At 38.2% G+C, this 21,408-nt stretch overlaps 2 protein-coding genes across 2 annotated transcripts in view; both read left to right on the top strand.

Moving 5' to 3' along the window:
• LOC107731575 (regulating synaptic membrane exocytosis protein 3-like) overlaps window positions 1-5,568 on the top strand; it is a 75,119-nt gene extending 69,551 nt beyond the window's left edge. The window contains exon 7 of the mRNA XM_016542695.1: window positions 3,894-5,568. Coding sequence (XP_016398181.1) covers window positions 3,894-4,106 — 213 coding nt within the window. The 3' untranslated portion in view covers window positions 4,107-5,568. The remainder of the gene's footprint in view (window positions 1-3,893) is intronic.
• A 9,799-nt stretch (window positions 5,569-15,367) lies between these two features.
• Window positions 15,368-21,408, top strand: part of LOC107731571 (protein tyrosine phosphatase type IVA 3-like) — a 36,736-nt gene continuing 30,695 nt past the window's right edge. The window contains exon 1 of the mRNA XM_016542689.1: window positions 15,368-15,474. The gene's annotated coding sequence lies outside the window, so the exon portion shown is untranslated. The remainder of the gene's footprint in view (window positions 15,475-21,408) is intronic.

A 21,408-nucleotide genomic window follows, 5' to 3' on the forward strand; every position in this document is an offset into this window, starting at 1 on the left:
GAGATTGTCGTTTGCGCATTTGTTCCGACCACTAGCGGAAAACCCGGCAGTTCTTAAAAGCTGAAGAATTCCAAAGGAACGCCGTTATTTCGACAGGAAAATACAACAAAGAACATTGTTTACATGTAGCGCGTCAATTCTCTCTCTCTCTCTCTCTGCGTGTGTGTGAGACAAAGTGACTCCGAGTCATGCGCCTTCACACTAGAGTTTACGGTACGTCAAATACAGGTGCGCTGCGCATCCATTGATATGAACTGAAAAATAGCACAGATCGCTTGAGAGTGTAACTCTGAAGCGCTCAGTCAGAGTGTTCGGCGAGTGAAAATATATCTGTGCTAAACTTATACTTAGCCTCCAGCTCACACACTGGCGAGTAAAATCTGAGAATTTATTAGCCATTGGCTAATATTAGACATCATTTAGTTGCCCAGAGTAAAGATTTAGTCGCATATGCGAGTGATTTACTCACAATGTAGATGGTTGCTACTGAACCGGCACTTCCGGGTGCTGTGTATCAGTTTGAGCCTGACGCTGAGATGGCAGCCGTGCTTAGCCGGGCAACAGAGACCACCAGGCTTAAGTGGTCTCCTCTACCCTGTCCTGGGCTCTCTCGGTTGATTGATTCTTAGAGACAGAGCGCGAAACTCTGCCACACTCTGCCTCAGTTCCTTTCTTTCCAGGAAGTGCACAAGGAGCTGATGAAATCGTGGAAGGCATAACATATACACTGATACGGTGGTCCAGCAAAGGGATATACAGGGGTCCCCCGGATGGAGAGAGCGATTGCGGTGCATTTTGCATACAAAACGGTGGTGCCGTCCGAAATTCCCGTCCAGAGCACCTAAGTTACCTTGTCTCTTGGGGTGAGAGCTTATACTGCTTCTGGACAAGCTGTGTCCACTCTGCACGCCATGGCTGTCTTGCAGTAGTTTAGGCCAGGGTCTGCATGAGGGTGATCCCAACCCGGAGCATGCAGGAACTGTGTCCGGTGACTGACTATGCCCTTCAGGCTACGGAGGTCACAACGCAGGCTCTGGGGAGGGCGATGTCCACATTAGTGGCCCAGAAGCGCCACCTGTGTCTCAACATGACGGGGAAGCGGGTTCTGAGAAGGTGCGCTTTCTTGACGCCCCCATTTCCCAGGTTGGTCTCTCTAGCAACACTTTCTGAGAATTTGCCCAGCAATTCTTGACGGCAAGAAAGTGGGCGAAAGTATTCTTCCTCAGCTTGGGTTGGGTTCTATCCTTGGACCCCCAATGTATCAATCTCTACCTGCTTGTCGCGGGGACGCCCGGCTAAGTTAGTCGGTTAACCCTGACTAACGGCTATCTTCTCGCAGCCAGGTGGCACCACCAGTTCATTCTCAGGTTGCTTAGAACCCTCAGGTAGGTTTCATGTAGCAGACCTGAGACGAGTGACCCAAGGTATTTGCTGATCTGCCAGCTCCTCTTCTGTTGGGGGACGGGAGGTGGATGCTGCATCACATAGGTTATCTGCCATTCGGCAGACAGCCACCAAGTGGTCAATAAAACAGGAATTCATTCTTCCCTTGGTCATTCTAGCTTTCTGGCCCTTGGTATCACGTTTTGATGCACCAGGTCGGATCTCAAGCCAGTATGATGAACCTAGGCAAACTTCAGCTCCTTCGTACGTCAGAGGCTTCCCCAGCAGACCTCGAGGGCAAGGCTGGTGATGCGCACCTTTCACCGAGTGCCTCGAAGGACACAATGTCCTCTGCCGTGGTGAGCCTTGTTCCACAATGCCACTGGAACGCTGCCTCAGGTATGTCGAACATAGTCCCTCTGTGACCATTGGCAAGGTGTCTGGACTCCCCAGCCCTTTCCAATGGCTACACAGGGCCGTTTGGCTCGGCTGTCAGTTTGCTAGGTGCCCCCCGAAGTTCAGTGGCATTCTGTTACCCCCGGTTCAAGGGGAGAGTGTTCCAGGCAGCACACCTTGAGGAGGACTGTGCTCCCCAAGCACGGAATAGCGGTTCCTCTTGAATTATTCAGAAGCTCCTGGGTATAGCGTCCTTGGCCGTGTCATGCCACCAGAAGATGCTTATTAGACCGCTTCAGCACTGCCTGTATGACCGAGTTCTGAGATGAGCATGGCGCCTTAGTTTGCACCGTGTGGCTTTCACATGAGGTGATGTCCCATTCCAAATCTTGGAAGGACCTCTGTTTATACAGGTGGGTGTGCCTCTAGATCCGTGTCCAAAAGCACCGTTCTAACAATGGATGCATCCAGGATAGATTGAGGTGCTTCATGCAACAGCCGTGCATCCTTAGGGACCTGTTCGGTTGCTGCCTGCACGAGCATTCGATTGCCCAAAAGTTGTCGGCAGTGCTTTTTCCTTGGGGAGGTCTCGACCATTGATCCAGGACAAGCACGTGCTAGTCCGGACGGACAGCACAGCGACGGCAGCCACCAGGGCAGTAGCCGTTCAAGTCGTATGCCACAGCTTGCCCGTTATCTCCTCCTGGAGCCAGCAGGAACTTAGGTTTCTGCAAACCATTCACATTCTGGGTGACCTCATTCCCTCAGCGGAATCGCTCTTGCGATTTAATTTAATAATAATAATATTTCATAGTAATAAATTAAATACGTTATTATTTAAGATATATTATTTTTGTCTTTTGATTGTTTACAAAATTCATCTTAGGCCCTGTCCACACGAACACGATTATTTTTAAAACTGCAGCTTTTTCTACGCGGTTAGGCCGTTCGTCCACACGCAAACGCAGCATCAGGTTACTGAAACCGAACATTTTTGAAAACGCCTGCCAGGCTGAAGATTTTCAAAAACTCCGGTTGCAGTGTTTTCGTGTAGACCGCAAAACCGGAGTTTTTGGCTTGTGACGTCGGAGCATGCGCTGTTATCACCGCCTACTGGAAACTTTTTCAGGCTTCTGATTGGCCAACATGGCTTTTACGGTTGAGATTATATCGCCACCTGTTGGTTTGGCATGCTCTTGACAGTGCATCATATCATGTGTTTGTGTTTTCATGTGGACGGAGATTTTATTTAAAACGTAAGGAAAAACTCAGTTTATAAAAATACCCGTGTACGTGTGGACATGGCCTTAAATTATTCTTAGTATTTGCAATAAAGTTCTTAAAATATTTTACATTTGGAATTTATTTTTAAAATATGTACTACAGTTTAAAAGTTTTGAATCGTTAAATTTTTTTTTTTTTTGAAAGAAGTCCCTTATGCTTACCAAGGCTGCATTTATTTGATTAAATATACAGTAAAAACAGTAATTTTGTGAAATATCAATAAAATTTTCTGTTTGAATATATTTTAAAATGTAATTTATTGCTGTGATCAAGGCTGAATTTTCAGCATCATTACTCCAGTCTTCAGTGTCACATGATCCTTCAGAAATCATTCTAATATGCTGATTTGCTGCTCAAGAAACATTTCTGATTACTAACATTGTTAAAAACAGTTGTGCTGTTTCATATTTTTGTGACACATTTTCAGGATTTTTTTATTAATAGAAGAACAGAGCAGCATTTATTTGAAATATAAATATTTTGTAACATTATAAATGTATTTACTGTATTTTTTTGACGTATTAACTATTTAAAAACAAATCTTACTGACCCCAAACTTATAAACAGTAGTTTATTTACTCTTTTCTAGAAGAACTGTCTTTTTTTATCATAAATTATTAAACAAAATATGTACTGTTCAAATTAAAACAAAAAGTACACTGCAACATTTTTAAATGTGTCTAAAACTTATGACACACAAAAATGTGTGAATATCATTGCATTACATAAGAAACTCTAATCAAACCAAGTGCAAATGCTATATTTGGGGGCGCTGAATATTAAACCTCGCCACATGCTGATCCTTCATTTGTAACATTTAACCTGCCCAGGTGATCGTGTGGGGCGATTACGGCCGCATGGACAGCAAGTGTTTCATGGGAATGGCTCAGATCCTCCTGGATGATCTAGACCTGACATCGATGGTGGGCGGCTGGTACAAGCTCTTCCCCACCTCCTCTATGGCGGACCACAGCATCGGCCCTCTGACGCGCCGACTCTCCCAGTCCTCGCTTGAGAGCGCCACCAGCCCCTCGTGCACCTAGACACGTCCACGCCCCATTCTAAATATGCCAGTCTTCTCTATCTCTATGTGTGTATGTTTGTTCAATATACCCCGCCACGACCCCAGACACATGAACACACACTCTGATAGATGCAGCCAACTCGCCCGGGGCTGGAACGCTCCTCTTTACCGATACAGATATTAAGAGTTGGATACAAATCAGGCGTGACACATATAACACACACACCCTCACAGATGGATATGGGTGTAACCAGCAACATGCGGTTGTAGGGTAGTCAAGAATCAGTCATGGCTAGTTACATGCAGATCCATTGTCCACAGGTCAACCAGTAGGGGCATTTGATAAATCCGTCGAGAAATGTTCCTGACAATGTAGCATTCGTGTTGACGTCACGTCACACAGGAAGCAGAATGGGTTCTCCAAGACTAGTAGTTTCCAGACCCTTGAGGGTCAGTCATTTCTCTATGCCAAACCCAATCAAAGTTTTATTTTTTAAAAACCAAAGCAATTCTTATTATCTATAGTGTTATGTTATAGAGTATGGATATGTAGCAGAGTCAGTGACTTAGACGAGATGCAAAAAACAAAGACATATTAGAAAAAAAAGGTGCGGTCACATTAGCGAAATTTAGTTGGCAAAGAAATCCATTTTCCATTGTCTATAGTGTAGCGATGTATGAAGTCACTTTCAAACCAAGCAACTTTTAGGGCAGCGATTGCGCCTGACCAACTTGAAGATGAACGAAATCTGCTTCGGGACTTTTTCACCCTTGCGCAAAACTCCAAATCGCATGGATTCCTATAGAAATGACTGGAATTCACCTGCAAAATTTCGCAGAGCAACATTAAATGTGATCGCACCTCTAGACTACATACACAATTAAACGTTTAAAGGGCAGGGCTTTACTCCACATGTCAGGTTATTTATTAGAAATGCACACGATTCCTATCGCATAAAGTAGCGTATTTTTTTTCTTTTCAGAGAGCTGAATAAATAAATAAATATATAGATCGATATTTGTGTTTATGTATTTATCGACTGCATTCTGCACGTTAACTCGCAACCCTTGTTGAGCAAAATATGTAAAGTGCTATTTTAAGCTTGCCTTTAATATTACGTAGACTTATAGATGGTAGGTTATTTATTTTGCTAATGTTTCATTCTCACTTTTTGTCTGAGCAACTCAATCTGCACTGAGCTGCAGACGTAGTCCGAGGGACTTGAACCCTCCGAAGGAGAACCAACTGTCCTGTTAAACCAGCAACCCTCATCCATAGCTGCATTGTGGGATACGCCGAATGGTGTCTGCTGGCAAGCAAGAGAACTTTTCTTGTAGCAAGTACCGAAGATTTCTGGGAAGTTAGAGCCACACAAGACTTTACCGCCTCAAGTAGTTTTGGGTTTCTTTCTACCAGCATTTGGAACTGTTAAAGGCCTTTCCCATTTCCTGTTACTCTCAGGAGGTCACGCTGAACAAAACACACACACACAACAATATGAGGACTAGTGATGGGGTCGCTCTCTCAACAGGATCTTGAAGCCCAGAACAAATGATATTCTGTAAACTCCTGGACACTTTTGTTTTTTTGTTTTGTCTTTGAACTTTGCCATTGTGACTACTTCTGTCCAATCAGCAGTCTTCTTTAGCTTCGTCTCTGAAGCTGAGTGGCTCTAGACGGTTTCTTCATTCAATCTTTGGTGTTATGGAGACTTGTGGATGGAAAGCAGCACTGTAGGTAAAAATCTAAGTATTCATCCCACTCCTGTCAGCCTCCTGGTTTTGTTTTCATAGCTCCTCTGTATATATCAGAGCGGAAGAAGGTACCTTACACATCACAATATCTCTGTAGCAGTTCATCATTTTATTCATGTCAAATTAGTCACATCTTCTGTAGAGGTGATGGTAACACATAATATGATTCATATGTGACGGTAACAGTAAAAACCAGAACATTATTCATTTCTAAATTCCCATATGTATGCCAAATCATTAAAGACGTTCGTATAATTCAATCTGTTCAAACTTTCTTTGATGGAAGCTCACAATCTCTAAATATTGTTTGATTCTCTGGTTTGCATCATGGTGGTGTAGATAGATCTACTTTTAAAGGCCGATTATGAGACGATTAGCAAACATTTCATCTGATTTATCATTTTGAATCGCATCAACGTTTTAAGTATTTTAAAATTGTGTTTTTTACATGCTGTTTTTCTGCCAATCTGCCAATCTCACCGCTACTCTAATTAAGATGTACAGCACAAAATGTGACCATTTATCTGGATATTCATAAGAAAGTGTGCCTCACATTCCATACTTTCAAAATCTCTTTTAAATATCTTAAATATCGCAATGAATGGTCATGTTTGCGTACAGAGATTTATCTTTAAATCCTGAGAAAAATAAAAATAAAAATTTAAAAATTTAAAATCTTTTCTCTGTTCATGTAGATGTTTTTGCTTCATAAAGAATCTTTAAGGATATTTGCAAGTTTTATTTTGTGCATAATTACAAAAACTGCTGAATCAGAAGACACATGTCATGCACACTAAATATATTTGCATTTTAATTGTTTCTGTAAGGCCAAAAGTATAAGTTGGAGCAAAAAATGGGACTTTACACTTTCTTATTTTCATCTGAAATGGTAAATTATTATATTTTAACCATGCCAGTCATCACAGATTTGACATATTTAGAATATTTTACTTTCCAGCCCGTCAAAATGAGTCTCTGCTATCTTTCACATACACGTCTTGCTTCTTTTGTATTTGCACAGGTTTGATTGTGTTGCACCTTTCTCTTTTCCACTAACAGACAAATGTCTATACATTAAATTAGGAACAAAAAATTATTTCTTAATTCTAACTTAAGATGAAATTGTATTACTGTACTGAAAACAAATTGTATTTGCAGCTGAATGTTTGTCCTTGGTAAACACATATGAAATGACTTATTAGATATTGATATTTTTTCTATGTGATTTTACGTACTTGGAAATTTGGGATAATATAAGTGTCCCTTTACTGTACAATGAAGTAGTTACAAAATCTAACTGGTCTTGCATTTTTGCAAAATGAAAAGAGTGAATGCATGAATATTAGTACTGTACTGCTCTATTTTTTCAGGTGTAGTGGATGGATGTAGTTTGTTGCAGTCCATAGCTAAACCAAATGCAACATTGACAACAAAAAAAAAAATCTTCCAGATTTCTGTGGTTTGGATGCGTTTAGATTTTTTTTTATCATGGAATGAGAACGATCAGATCTGTTTTGTTCTGACAGTAATCAGAACCAGCTGTCAAATGCTTCTGTGATGTGCTGATAATCTGTACAAATCTTTGAGTATAATGTTGTAACTTCTGAATAAGATTGGCTGAAAAAGCCAGAAAAAGTGGCTGGCATCTGGTTCGTTTAAATGCTCGTTGTTGAACTACTTCATGCTTTTATATGCGAGACCACTTCATGCTTTTTAGTTTATACATGGTGAAGTCAGAAGAGTCTTTTTTTTTTTTGGCAGTTTTATGGCATGCACAGTTTATGTGTGAGTGTAAGTAGGTGACACCAGCCTGACTGGGGAATGATCTTAATACACTGAATACAGATCAATATCAATGTGATGTCATGATGTAAGCTGAATAAACCTGAAAGAGCGTTTCTGCGTGGAAACAGTTGGAAGTGGTCAACCTGGTATTCATGCTTACTTTTTTATTTGCATTCAGAAATGGACAGTAGATTGTAAAACTGAGAATGATGCGTGAATTTGATCATTCATTTTATGAGATTTCGCTTCGTTGGGTACTGTGTGATGTATATAAATTATAGAAATGTTGAGAGATTGCTTTAATTTCAAATAGGAATGTAATCCCTTTACGTCTATCTGGGCCATTTAAAGGAATAGTTCACCCAAAATGAAAATTGTACTCAGCCCAGGCCATCCAAGATGTAGATGAGTTTGTTTTTTCATGTGAACAGATTTGGAGAAATTTAGCAACACATCACTTGCTCACCAGTGGATCCTCTGCAGTGAATGTAGATCAAATTATTTCTAATAACACACAGCACTTTACAAGATGTTAACTGATGGACTGGAGTGGTGTGGATTATCATGATGTTTTTATCAACTGTTTGGACTCTGACGGCACCCATTCACTGCAGAGGATCCATTGGTGAGCAAGTGATGTAATGCTACATTTCTACAAATCTGATGAAGAAACAAACTCATCTACATCTTTGATGGCCTGAAGGAGAGTACATTTTCAGCAAATTTTCATTTGTGGATGAACTGTTCCTTTAAGCCCTTGTGAAGTCTTTTTTTTATGACCCCTAATACTGTGTTTGTTACGTTTGTGAACAAATATAAAGACTAATGAGGATATATTGAGCTTTTATCTTATTTTTGTCAAATGAATTATCTTACAGAGTGGTTTGTTGGATGAAAGGCGATGGCTTGTTTATTACTTGAATGTGCGTATTAAATATTTCATCAACATATTTGTTTTACAGTGTCTGAGTGACAGAACATCTTTACCCGGTATGTGTTGATGTTTAAAGGCTTGCATGAGCACAACATCCCTGGTATCTAAATCAATCTGTCTGCTATCACTGTTGATTTGAGCATTCAGTTTTGCTGAAAAACTAAGATTGATATCAGATATCAGTTGTGCCTATAGGTCAAATGTAACATTCGGTGCATGCCTGTTTTAGTCATTTACATTTACTTCATTGAGATTTGTAAAATGATCTGGAGAAAGTAAGCATTGCATTTTCTTTGCAGCATGTCTGTGTTTATTTTTTCAAAGAGCCACGCGGTGTATTAAATTTGGGTTCTATTTTTTTGGGGATCACACTTAACAAAGACATTGAATGAAAGAAAATATGTATTTTTATTTCATTCATATTATATGATTACAACCTTGAATTTATTGTACTTTTGGGTTGGACTTAAAAGACTGTCATTGGCAATTTATTTATGTCACATATGTAAAGACGGTCATTTGTAGTCGGTTTTCTCGTCCATGTAGCAAAGCTGTTAGCAGCTCTTGTTGTTGCCATGAATCAGCCATTCATATTATTCATGACATTGTGAACAGCACAAGACACTGTTGGAACATGCTCACCTTCACAGACAGAGGTTTTCAACTTTCACGAGAAACGTAGCTACTTTGAAAACGATGCCCAGTTGCATCCACTATATGTAACCCAATCAAGTCTTGCACTTTGAGAGAGCACGATCAAAGATTTATCAGAGTAAGAGTGGCCCTCAAAATTTTAGAAAATGATTTGAGCTGACAGTGCGCTGCTGTTTAGGAATAACACAATGGTAAAGAGCTGTACAGGGAAGCTGTAATTTTATACTTGTGCTTTGTAAATGTTTTCTATGTGCAGTATTTGATCATGTAAAACTGGTATTTTTGTGGTTTGTATGCTACAGAACTAATTATTTAAGGTGCACGCAGTTTTGTAAGAAAAGGTTGGGAAACTTTGAAAAAAAAAAAAACTCATTTTGACTGAAGCCTGTATCTGCATGCATATTGACTGCTGGAAGCTGGAGGTCAATAAATTTTATTTGAATCATCTCGTCTTTGTGTCTGAATGGAATAAATTATTGGGTTTTAATTTTATCCTGAACCATAAATGCCTATACTTTAAAACAACAACAACAACAACAACATGTAATCTGCTCACCCACACATCGTGATTTATTTGGCAAATAAGCAGTTGTCAGATATTTTCAACAATGCAGAGGAAATCAGTAAGATGTATAGAAATATGTACACTAAGAAAAGTATGTGTATGTTAAGTGCCGTTTTACATGTAGGCCCAGGACACAGCATTTGAGGTGAACTGCCTAATGCTCTCCGGTGCTGTACAATAGGACTGTTCAGAGACTGAGCACATCCTCTTGGAGGGTCCACCGGAGGGACTGCATCCATCATTCATTTGGCCCAAACTGTAAGTTGGACAAGAAATGTGTGGAAATGATCCACTGAAATCGGCGTATGCAGTCTGATTGGGCCAGTCCCATGTTTTCCTCTTGCACGCCAAACCGCGGTCTCCATTTGCGAGGCCCACAAACGCGTTTTCCAGGCTCCTTGTTGCACAAAGTACCGGTCTGTGCCTCACGGAGGCGCTGCTTTCCCGCTGCAAAAGTGACTCTATGGAAAACGGGCTGGTAAACTTCTTTTCTGCCTCGGGGTGTTCAGAGACTGAGCACATCCTCTTGGAGGGTCCACCGGAGGGACTGCATCCATCATTCATTTGGCCCAAACTGTAAGTTGGACAAGAAATGTGTGGAAATGTTCCACTGAAATCGGCGTATGCAGTCTGATTGGGCCAGTCCCATGTTTTCCTCTTGCACGCCAAACCGCGGTCTCCATTTGCGAGGCCCACAAACGCGTTTTCCAGGCTCCTTGTTGCACAAAGTACCGGTCTGTGCCTCACGGAGGCGCTGCTTTCCCGCTGCAAAAGTGACTCTATGGAAAACGGGCTGGTAAACTTCTTTTCTGCCTCGGGGCGTTTGCAGGTCGACTTGTTCTCCGTCGCATTCTTCACAGAGGGAATTTCCATGGTTTCACAGAAGTCAGGGAAAACATCGCGCAAACCACTGAAGTGTCGCCTCAGTATCTTTGGAGTGATTTTACTATCATCCACTTTCCAAAAGTTGCGTTTTGCATTTGGGCACTCTGGATTTATAGGCACCTGTAAATATGAAGGCAAAACATCATTATAAAAGTAGCTAATAATAACAATACGAAGGCGAAGAAGAAGAATTACGTAACGTTACCTTAACAAAACAGTTGTTTGATGATAAACAGACTCTGATATTATTTTCAAGGCCTTTTCTGTCGCCATCCACAAATATCGTCACCGCATTCATTAACTGATGGGGGAAACAAAGTTACAGTCAAACCAAAATATTGAAATAGCCTAGACTACATGTTTCTGTAATTGCTTTATTTAAAACATGATGAAATACATCAATGTTAAATAAATGTTTGCATCCAATTAGAAAAAACAGGAAACAATAACTCCGCCAAAAATATAGTAGGCCCTGCCCTGTTGAAAAAAACAGCATATGCTGGTTTTTTCAACAGGGTGACTGAATGCATTAAATGTAAACTTACCTCGTGAAACGTTAATTTCTTCTCAGGAGTGTTTTGAATGACATAAGCGATCAGACCCAGGTAGGTCATTTTCTGTTTGGAGTATTTCTTGTATTTTCTCCCGACCAGCATGTCTGCGCGCTCTCTCTGCATCTCTGAGAAGAGCTGAAGCGATGGTGAGGGTCTGTTGTGTAGTTTGTGGCCTATATATATGAAGCACACCGGCTATAGAAGATGTAGATGGCCGTTCCTCATTAATGTCTCTTTTACATAATTGATGGAGGTGTTAACATGTGGGCGGACATGCCTGGACCACCACAGTCTATTGGCTATAAATGTTTTTAAATTGTAACATGCACAAGCCTGAAATAAATAATTTGAAGATGTGAATAAATATATGTAAAAAAATAAACTCAATTTATTTTTTACTTTACTTTACTAAATAATTGCATTGTATTATGTAATCGTTTCAATATTATTTGACAAAGGAAACAAACAAATTATTAATTTATTAAACAATCACGTTATATGTAGCCCAATCATTTTTAGTTGAAATAAATAAATAGGTGGGTAAAAATAAACCTGATCATAACCACAATATTTTACTATCATCTACTTTCCACAAATTGCATTGTGCATTTGTTCACTCTGGATTTAGGCACCTGTAAATATGAAGGAGACATTCTTATTAAATAGCCACGAAGAAGAAGAATACAAATATACATTTACACAACAGATGTCTGATATGATAAAGATGATAAACAGACTCTGATATTATTTTCAAGGCCTATTTTTATCCCCATCCACAAATATCCTCAATGCATTCATTAACTGATTGGGAAAAAACAAGTCACAAGGAAACTAAAACATACATGTTTCTGATTTGCTTCATTTAATAATGCAACTCAAGAAAGTGTGTTAAATATTTTATAAATATGTATTATTTTATTAAATATTTTATTACATAATGACATTCTAATTTTTTTGTTTAAATAAATAAATAAATAGCTGGTAAACCTATTTATAAATGGTATGTGATGCTTTAGTGATGTAGAGTAATTTCTATTATATTCTTTGAGTTTATAGGTTTTCTCTAAATGTACCTGTATGTTTTCACACAGTCCTTTTTTCCTGTTCCAAAATGTATACATATAGCACATTTCTAAAACGCAAGGTGTTTTTACAAGCAGAAATAATTATGTAAACCAAAAGTTGCTTTGTGGCTTAATCACAGAGCAATACAAGAAGCTTTTTCACTAGTTAACAGAGAAATAAACCAATTGATTCAATCTGGTTCAAAACTGTGAGTTTCCAACATTCCAGTGTTTATAGTCATTAGACACGAGTTCACACGTGGCATTCATGTGCAAATGCAACACTTCATACAGTAAGTGCTAACGAGTCAGTTTAACAGACTATTTCACAACCTCTTTAAGTGATCATCACATTTAACTAAGTTAATATGGGCAAAACAAATCAACAGATAATACAGTAAATATGCTTTTAATTTAGTTATTAAAGCTAGAGTTTGCTTAATATGGCCAGATCTCTTCTTAGGGAGAAGATTTTGATATTTCAATTTAAAAACGTTACATCCATGGGTTTTGGGCGTATTTCATATATCCGTATCAGCAGCAGCATGGATCCCAACTGTTAAAGCTCTTTCCTGTTTCACAAACAAACAATACACTAGAGAGAGAGAGAAAGAGAGAGAGAAAAAAAGGTTAATTGGGGTTCTTTGCTCAGAACCACATTTTCCAAAGAACCTTTTATGTCAAAAAGGTACTTTATGAAAAAGAAACACACAGCTCTTTGGGCTAAAACAGCAGTATAAATAGTATTTAAAAGAGTTTTAACACTATTGCTTTGTCCTTTAATCTCAAACAGAAATTAAACCATTGCAATGTACTTCTACAGTTGAGTTTGACAGCTTTATTAGAAAATGATAATGGTTCAGCAGCACATAATGTTACGTCTGACCACTGCTCTTGTGGTTACAGTGTCTCTTTAAGTTGTCAAGTGGATCTAATTATTAATAGTTTACAGTTTGCAAGTCAATCTGCAGTGCTAAAAGTACTGCATAAAACGCATAATTGCACGTTTGTTTGTTATTTCCCCCAAAAAATCACACTGAACTGATATCATACAGCTTTTTGATGCTTTGTCTCACACAGAGCTATAAAAGTGTTTCATATAGTTTGATACAGCCTGCCCTTGGCTTATGGAGGCGTTAACATGTGGGCGGGCATCACAGTCCCATTGGCTTTATATATTTAATATTGTAATTTACAAGTTTGATATGCTATAATTTGAAGATGGAGAATAAATGTATGAACTCCTAAATATGCGAATAAAATCCAAATAAGTATACAGTTTATTAAACAATTATTAATATTATTTAAATAAACCAATAAATACATATTGTATTAAATTGTTTTTTCTTTTTTCTTATATTATCTAAATAAATAAATAAGCAAGAGGTCCATACATTGGTAAAAACATTTTTCTAAACTCAAGGCTTAAACAATGAGAGTTCTTTCTTAGCAAACAAAGCAGACCAGTTTGATTCAATCTGGATCAAAACTGTGAATTCCCAGCATTCCTGTGGTTTTAGTCATGAGACATGAATTCACATGCAGAGTTAACATGCACATGCATTACTTAAGTGCTAAAGGGTCCCTTTAAATCAGGGTATCTTCCGTCCATTCCAAATCCGTTTTCAATTAAAAAAACAGAAAACGAAAAAACTAATCGTTTTTTAATTTATCATTTTATTGCCTTTGTTTAATATTTACTTAAAGTTATATTTTTCTATTCTGCCAGACACATAATCTACTTTAATTGAAAACGGATTTGGAATGGACGGAAGATACCCTGATTCCTTTAACAAGATTGTCAACCGTTTAAATTATTACGACCTTTAGTTCAAGTTATGCTTTGCTTAATTACTTTTCAACAGTAATCTATATTTTAATCAACGCTGCAATCTAAAGCAATATTTCGACCATATTCACGAATCACAATAACTTCAGTTTTCTTTAATGTCTGCAGTTGTAGAACTAATGTGGTAAATTCATCTTCCTCAGACACGTCTTGTTTATTCTTGTTTACAAAATGTAGCCTATTGTTTCGATGATTTGATATGACTAAATCATTCAGGATTTTTAGATAAAGCATCTGATAAAACCACTAGCATTATAAACGCATGAATATTTAGAAATGTCAAACAGTGATTCGTGTGACAAAGATTTGAAATCCCGCTTTAGATTTTACCCTGGCCCTCTTTGGCGCGGTCGTCATGTGGCGGGTCATGACGCAGAATGAGATTGTGGGAGGAGCAAATAATCGAGAACGTGCTAGGCAGTTCGATTCATTTTACGGAATCGATTCATTTGAACACTTCATTTGAATTCATTCGTTTTAAGTCAGATACAACAACAGAATCAAGTAGAGCATGTTGATACATGTTAGGGAAAGGGGAATTCCCACAAGTTTTTTTGAACTTTCTCATATTTAGTTTATTTAGTTCAGGTGATTCCTCTTTGTCATATTTTAGTTATGTGACATCATTTAGGCAATGGCTTAGTGTTTACATTTCACTGTGTTTTCTGTTAATTGGAGCATGATTCTAATTAACAATTAGATATAACAATCCAAATAATAAGAAAAGGTTATTAAAGGTTAGTAAAATAAAATATTATAAAAAGTTTATTTTTATTTGCACTATGGCCTCACACAATACAAAGTGTTTAAATTCACTATAGACTTAATAAAATAGGCTATTGCACCTGACAGCCAATTCAAATTCTGTCAAAAAAAATTTGTTTTATCCAAAATAATAATGAATAAAATTGCGAACTTTATTGTCTAGACATTGGATATTTGTCCAAGGATAAATCAATAGACTAGCTAAGCCAACATAAAACTCCAGTGGCACAGTAAGTAGCCTAATATTTATCTTGTAAAATTTTTGAGCTGCTTTTCAGCGATTAGGCTATTATTAAGAGTAGCTATTTTCGCCCAATTTCATGTAACAAATCTTACATAAAAGTTTTAGTCACACTGGTTCGTTCATGCATTTGATGAATCAAACGTTATCAAGGTTTAGGGTAACTCAAGCAAATTGATCTGGTTGAATCATTTGGATTTTCGAGTCGGTTCGTTTGATTCAGGGAAAAGAACATGTCGAACAGAACGATTCGCTCGCGAATTAGACATCACTACGATCGCATGGTGAGGCTTGAGTCACTCAGACACTCTATAGATTATTTGCGGGAACCTTTCGGTAAGTAAAATGAAGGCGCAGTCTTTCGCAATCTATTTTAATAAAGCCTTATCAGATAGCCAAAACTGATGAAAAATAGACTTGGTAAAGGACCAGAGAGCCGTGTATAATGAGCATTTAAGCGGATTGTGTGGCTGAGGGTGTTGCCCAAACCGGCTTTCTATCGGAAATCATGGTTGGCATTGTTATCAGTCTAGTTTTCGGTTATTTTACTTGAATTAGAGTAGATGTAAAGTATGATTTGCGTAAATATCTGTCTGTGTTTTGAACGTGCTTAACGTGGCATTTTGTGGTATATGTTGTCCGGGGGGGGGGACCGGGATAAACCAAATGTTACAGGATTTTTACTAAAATAACAAAGACTATACACTGTTTTCCTATTAAAACGAGGTTAAATTATTATGTATTGTCAGTTTATAGGCCAGTTTCCACGGTTTAGGGCGACAGCTTGTCATTTTCTGTCCATGTCTCTGTTTCGTTAAATCTCCAGATGGGAAGCTACTGTTTAAAGTACATGTGAGGAAAAAAAAACGTACAAAAAAAAAAAAAAAAAACTGACAAGAATTGGTCGTATAACATTTGTTCATCATAATAAATCTTATGTATTTTAGCATAATTGTAAATGGGATAATCTTGAAGAATAACGTATTTTTATCCTTAGCAGCATCTGGTTAGGAACCTGTGTAAGTCACCCACATCATAGATTCATATTTTAGGATTTGTGCCGGTTACACAAGTCTTTTTTACTTTAGAGTGACAAGCTAATTTCTTATTTTATTGAGTGATGACATTTTTTTGGTATGCATTGCCAGTGTGTTTGTGTTGGGTCAAGCTGACATGATTGATGGGTAAAGTAAAAACACCCTTCAGGTCATTCACAATTCAGATTGCTAGACATACTTCATTTACAGAGGTCATCTTACACATTTAACTTCTATGGTTGCATTTTTAGAATGGGAATATGTGTCATTTCAATCCGGGTTGGGTGTTTCGTTACAATATTTGATTTATATATATATGTATATATTTAAACTAGGGCTGTGCATTTAATCGCATGCGATTGTAATGCGCATCTCATCAGTAAAGCCGGTTCCGTGATTAGTAGTAAATCTACGTCACCTGCTTTCAGATGGAGCAGCATTTAATACACAGAGCCGTAGTTCACTGACAATTAGGCAATATCGCGTTCATAATCGCAGATGAATCGCATTCGATTATGAACGCGGTATTGCCTAGCTTGTCAGTGAACTACGGCTCTGTATATTAAATGCCGCTCCATCTGAAAGCAGGTGATGGCGATTTACTACCAATCACGGAACCGGCTTTACAATCGCATACGATTAATTGCACAGCCCTAATTTAAACTTTCAAGTTTTTGTGTTTATAAAATAGTGTTTCAATTTAAAATGACTTTTCAAGATCCTTTTCATTCGTCATGCCCTCTCTCACATGTTTTACCTTAAAGACTGGTGGCAAAGCTGTTTTTACAGAAGTAAATCAGCTGTTTTCTTCAGAAGTACATCACAACACTCCCAGCCCGTGAGCGATGCATGTGGTATTTTTGTCTGCTTTGCACATTGTGTTTTTCATCCTCGGCAGTGGATCTCTTATGTGGTAAGAGAAAGACCAGCAAATTCTCAGGACCAAGAATTCTGCAGAGCTTTCCCCAAGAGGGTCCCGTGCCTCAAATAAATACTTCCACATGACCTTCAGTCCGTGTGCCAGAAAGAGCTGTTTCTGCACTCTCCGTAACGTACAGGATTCCTTGAGATGTCAGCTGACTGCTCTTTTTGCAGTGCGGCTTCAGCTATATGGGGCTCCCCTTTTGTTCAATTCCTTGGGAATTTTACTTGCCCTGGGCTGTGGTCTATAAAACTTGACCGCGAGGTTGTGGGGTGTCAGGGAAATTTAGATCACATCTTCCAAGCTGGATGACTTTGACCAGGCACTAACTTCTTACATGAAAGGAAAGTCACGTGGAGCTCCTTCCTAAAGCGCCAAAGGTGGTTCTAGGCGATGGCAGGGGTCACAGAGCTCTTTAAGCCTAATCGTTTCTGAAAAATCTTTGTGTATTCTCCCTAGGTTTGGGACTTTGATAGTTACCAGCCCCTGCAGAATGAAAATGAATAAACATGCTTTATATCCAGCTTTGAAGTATGTGCCAAAGTTGATGAGCATCAGCCAGCACTTGACCCAAACCGGATTCAGGTCATGTAATTATCTGTTTGATAAACAGTTGTTAGCCACACACAGTGTGCCAGGGTGTATGCCAACTTACATTTAGCCACAGGTCATTTAGATGTTCCAGATGTTCCTCATTTATGGGCTTATTAGATGCAACTTTTGTGGTGCAGAACATTTAACATGCATAACAATTAAAATAGCCTTGAAATCCCAGTATAGCTTAAATCAGACAGATTAGAAATATCATCAATGTTAACTCATATTGGCATTGCATGCGTCCATTCTTGTGCACAATGCATTGTGCATAAGCAAAAGACTCTTAAAATGTCTACAGTTGACGGTTTTTCGCTGTTATTCTCAGTCTTAGTTGCTGACTCAAAAGCTGAAGTGGGTTTGGTGGTCCAGGTGGTTTGTCTGGTGTTGATTTGTGTGTGAGAACTCTCTTAGCTCACTGAAGCAAGTATTCTTGCGAGTGCGCATGCGTCTGGCGCACGCAGATGTATTGAACTGTGGGCACATCCAATTTCACACAAACAAATAACATCACGCAAATCAATCAAACACACTTTCCGGCCGACTGGCACTTTATTCATCATGTGGAATGATGGACTTCCATTGTGCGCTTAATTATTGGTCATCTGCCTATCCAAAGAGAACTAGTTAGGGAAATTTGTACCAAATTGGAAGTGGATTGATTTCTGCTTACATTCCTTAAACAGTTTCCAAGAACATGTAATTAGGAAACTAAATTACGGTTTTAAGATAACAAATAAATAATAAACCATACAGTAAGGCCTTAGTGTAGCTTCTCAGATCTAAAGTAAAACAGAAATATGAGTTATTAATTTATTCATTGTTAAATTGTTATATTGCAGTTCAGTCCTAATTTTTGACCAATCAACTTTGAAGATGTGCATGCACAGATGTGAATTTACAACTTGCATAAACCTAATTCAGTTTCTTCTCAGATAACTGTAAGAACATCCCACGTCCTTTACGTAACAAACGGTATACTCTCAAACATGGAGCTGCCAGCAAATTTCAGCTGTTGCCAAGTAAACATAACTTTGGTTTCGTTTTTCGCAGCAGGGGAGTTATTAAGCCGTGCGCTCCAGAGCTCCTACTGATGTGCTCTCACTTGTGCTAGAAGTGTTTAGCGTTGCTCTGACAACCTTAGTTGTGTTCTGTTCGCAAAGAGAACTAGAACTCTGTGTGATTTGTCAGTGTTTCCTACATGATCCCCCTCCCCAGACCTACCAACATGGTAAACAATTACCAATAAATGCCACAAAACTCTGTTGGGGTTTCCTGTTACTTACAACATGTTTTCGTATTATAATTGGCCAGTCATTTGATGCATTTAGATGATGTAGAGTTTATTTTACATGGCTAACTTAGTCTGCAGAATATATCAAATGATCTAAGTGTCACAAAAGTGTGTTATTCTTATTTCAAAACTTTAAAAAGTTAGGAAAAGTCAAAGTTTTAGGTTGATGCAAATAAGCAGAGAATAGTCACGCAACTTACTGGGTGTGTGTGAGTGTAGTACATGAGACGATATGACGCCCTCATGGCAAACTAGTCTTGAAAGCAAGCCACATGAGGAAAAACAATAAGAGGAAGGTAGAGCAGTAAACTCTGTTTCAGGTGTTTTTGTTTACCTAGATGTTAAGTTCTAAGGTTAATATAACTAAATATTACCAAGTTGAGAAAAGAGTTAATGGTATTTACATTTTCTAGTTTTAGTTTTCATGTTAAAATGACTATCAGATTTGTGACATTACTTATGAAATGCTACAGGAATTTCTCCAGAGAGAATGTGAAACATGTTTGTTGGTTATATTATTATGTTCAGTATATTTTTAATTGAGATTGATTTCAACTTAACATGATGATGATCACACACTTAATACACTAATGTTCATTTTGAATCGGAGAGAATTTTCTTTCTTTTTTTTCTGAAAATGCTACTTAATGTTATTGCATTGAATTAAAACCTGCTGACTTATAACAACTCCACAAAAAAACAAAAAAAAATTATGCTCTACCAAATATTAGATTCTTTTTATCAACTTGTTTTCTTTCAATTGGCACACATTTTGTATTTTTGAAACTGATTGATCTTAGGAAAGAAAATTGAAAGAAAACATGTTGAAAAGAAGATTGAATCCAAGATTTGGTGACATTATAGCATAACAAGAGATTTATTGGAAAGGCCTCTCATTTTTGACCAGAAACACCAAATTAGGTAAAGGAGTTTTAGCACAGTACAAGTGTTTAACAAGTTATCACAGATAATTTTTCTTTAATATCTTGCAGACCTGTTGCTAAGTTATTAGTGGTCTTTTAAGCCTGACAATAACCTGCAGTTCAGTGAGCCAGTGTCTAATCTAGACGATTCAGTCAGGAAGTGAGTTTGTCTGACCGATTCAGTTGATGATACCACTTTTGGCCATGATGCTGCAGATTCAAGCAGTGGCTTTCCTTAATAGTGACTCTGGAGGAAACACTGGTGCTTTCCGTCTTCTGCATCTGCTTTTAATTATGTTCAGTGCATTAGTTGTGGACTGAGGTGCAGTAAGTAAAGTATTTAGCTAACACACTCCACATATCAGATATCAAACCTTAATCTGGATTTGCAGAGCTTCAGACTGACTCTTCACCTCATGAATCCATTGTTCCATACATTTGGTTTAGTAACCAAGATGACCGTTCTCATGACAGGCCCTGACTCTCACATCAAATGCGTCACCTTACAGATGTCTCGAGAAGCCCGTCTGGTTCAGGCTTGTTAGGGTGATGAGATGGAGAGTTAATTAATAGTTCATCATGTAAAGATGAATCATTCTGAACTCCAGTGTTTTTACCATTCGTGGTCAAAACAGCTAGGATATCAATTTACTAGGACTCTCTTGTGTCCTATAATCGCTAATATTTGATTTTCAGTGTTAATGGAAGAACGAAATATACTCAGGAAAAACAGTCTGAATCAAGGGCATATGTGAAAGAGGATGTATAGAGTTTTAAAACATTAGCCAGCTTCTATCGTTGGATCACAACAAATCAAAAGTAAAAATAAAACACACTGTTCTAGTTTCTGGATCATACTTTGTGTTCATGAACTGTCCACAGACTTTTTCATACTCATTGTGCATAAAAATTAAAAGAGTGGCCTGAAATGGCAAAAAATTTACAAGTCGGATAGTCTGGCTACTTAAAGGTGCCATAGAATGCATTGATACAATATTTTGAATTATTCTCTGATGTCCCCAGAGTGTGTATGTGAAGTTTTATCTCAAAATACCCCACAGATAATTTTTTATAGCTTGTTGAAATTGCCACTTTTAGGGTATGAGCCAAAACGCGCTGTTTTTGTGTTTGTCCCCTTTAAATGAAAATAATATAAAAATAAAATTTTCAGAAGAGTGCGCAGCTTCAAGAGCTCATGCTCGCGGGCATACCGGTGTTACGGATTAACTGGTGGTAGGGCTGTGCAAAAAATCGAATGCGATTTTCATGCGCATCTCGTCAGTAAAGCCGCTTGAATGCCTGCGCTTTTTTTTTACGCGATTTTGTGTAGCTTGTCAGTGATCTACGGCTCTGTGTAGTAAATGCCGCTCCATCTGAAAGCACGTGCTGGAGATTTACTACTAATCTAACTGGTGGTGACCGTGTTACTGACCTCACATTGCTTCCAAATGTAATTTTTAACTACCACATTCCTATTTACGATCATTCTGGTAGCACGTG

Source organism: Sinocyclocheilus rhinocerous, unplaced genomic scaffold (genome assembly GCF_001515625.1).
Source record: "Sinocyclocheilus rhinocerous isolate Xijiao unplaced genomic scaffold, SAMN03320098_v1.1 scaffold429, whole genome shotgun sequence".
In the NCBI taxonomy this organism is placed as follows: Eukaryota; Metazoa; Chordata; class Actinopteri; order Cypriniformes; family Cyprinidae; genus Sinocyclocheilus; species Sinocyclocheilus rhinocerous.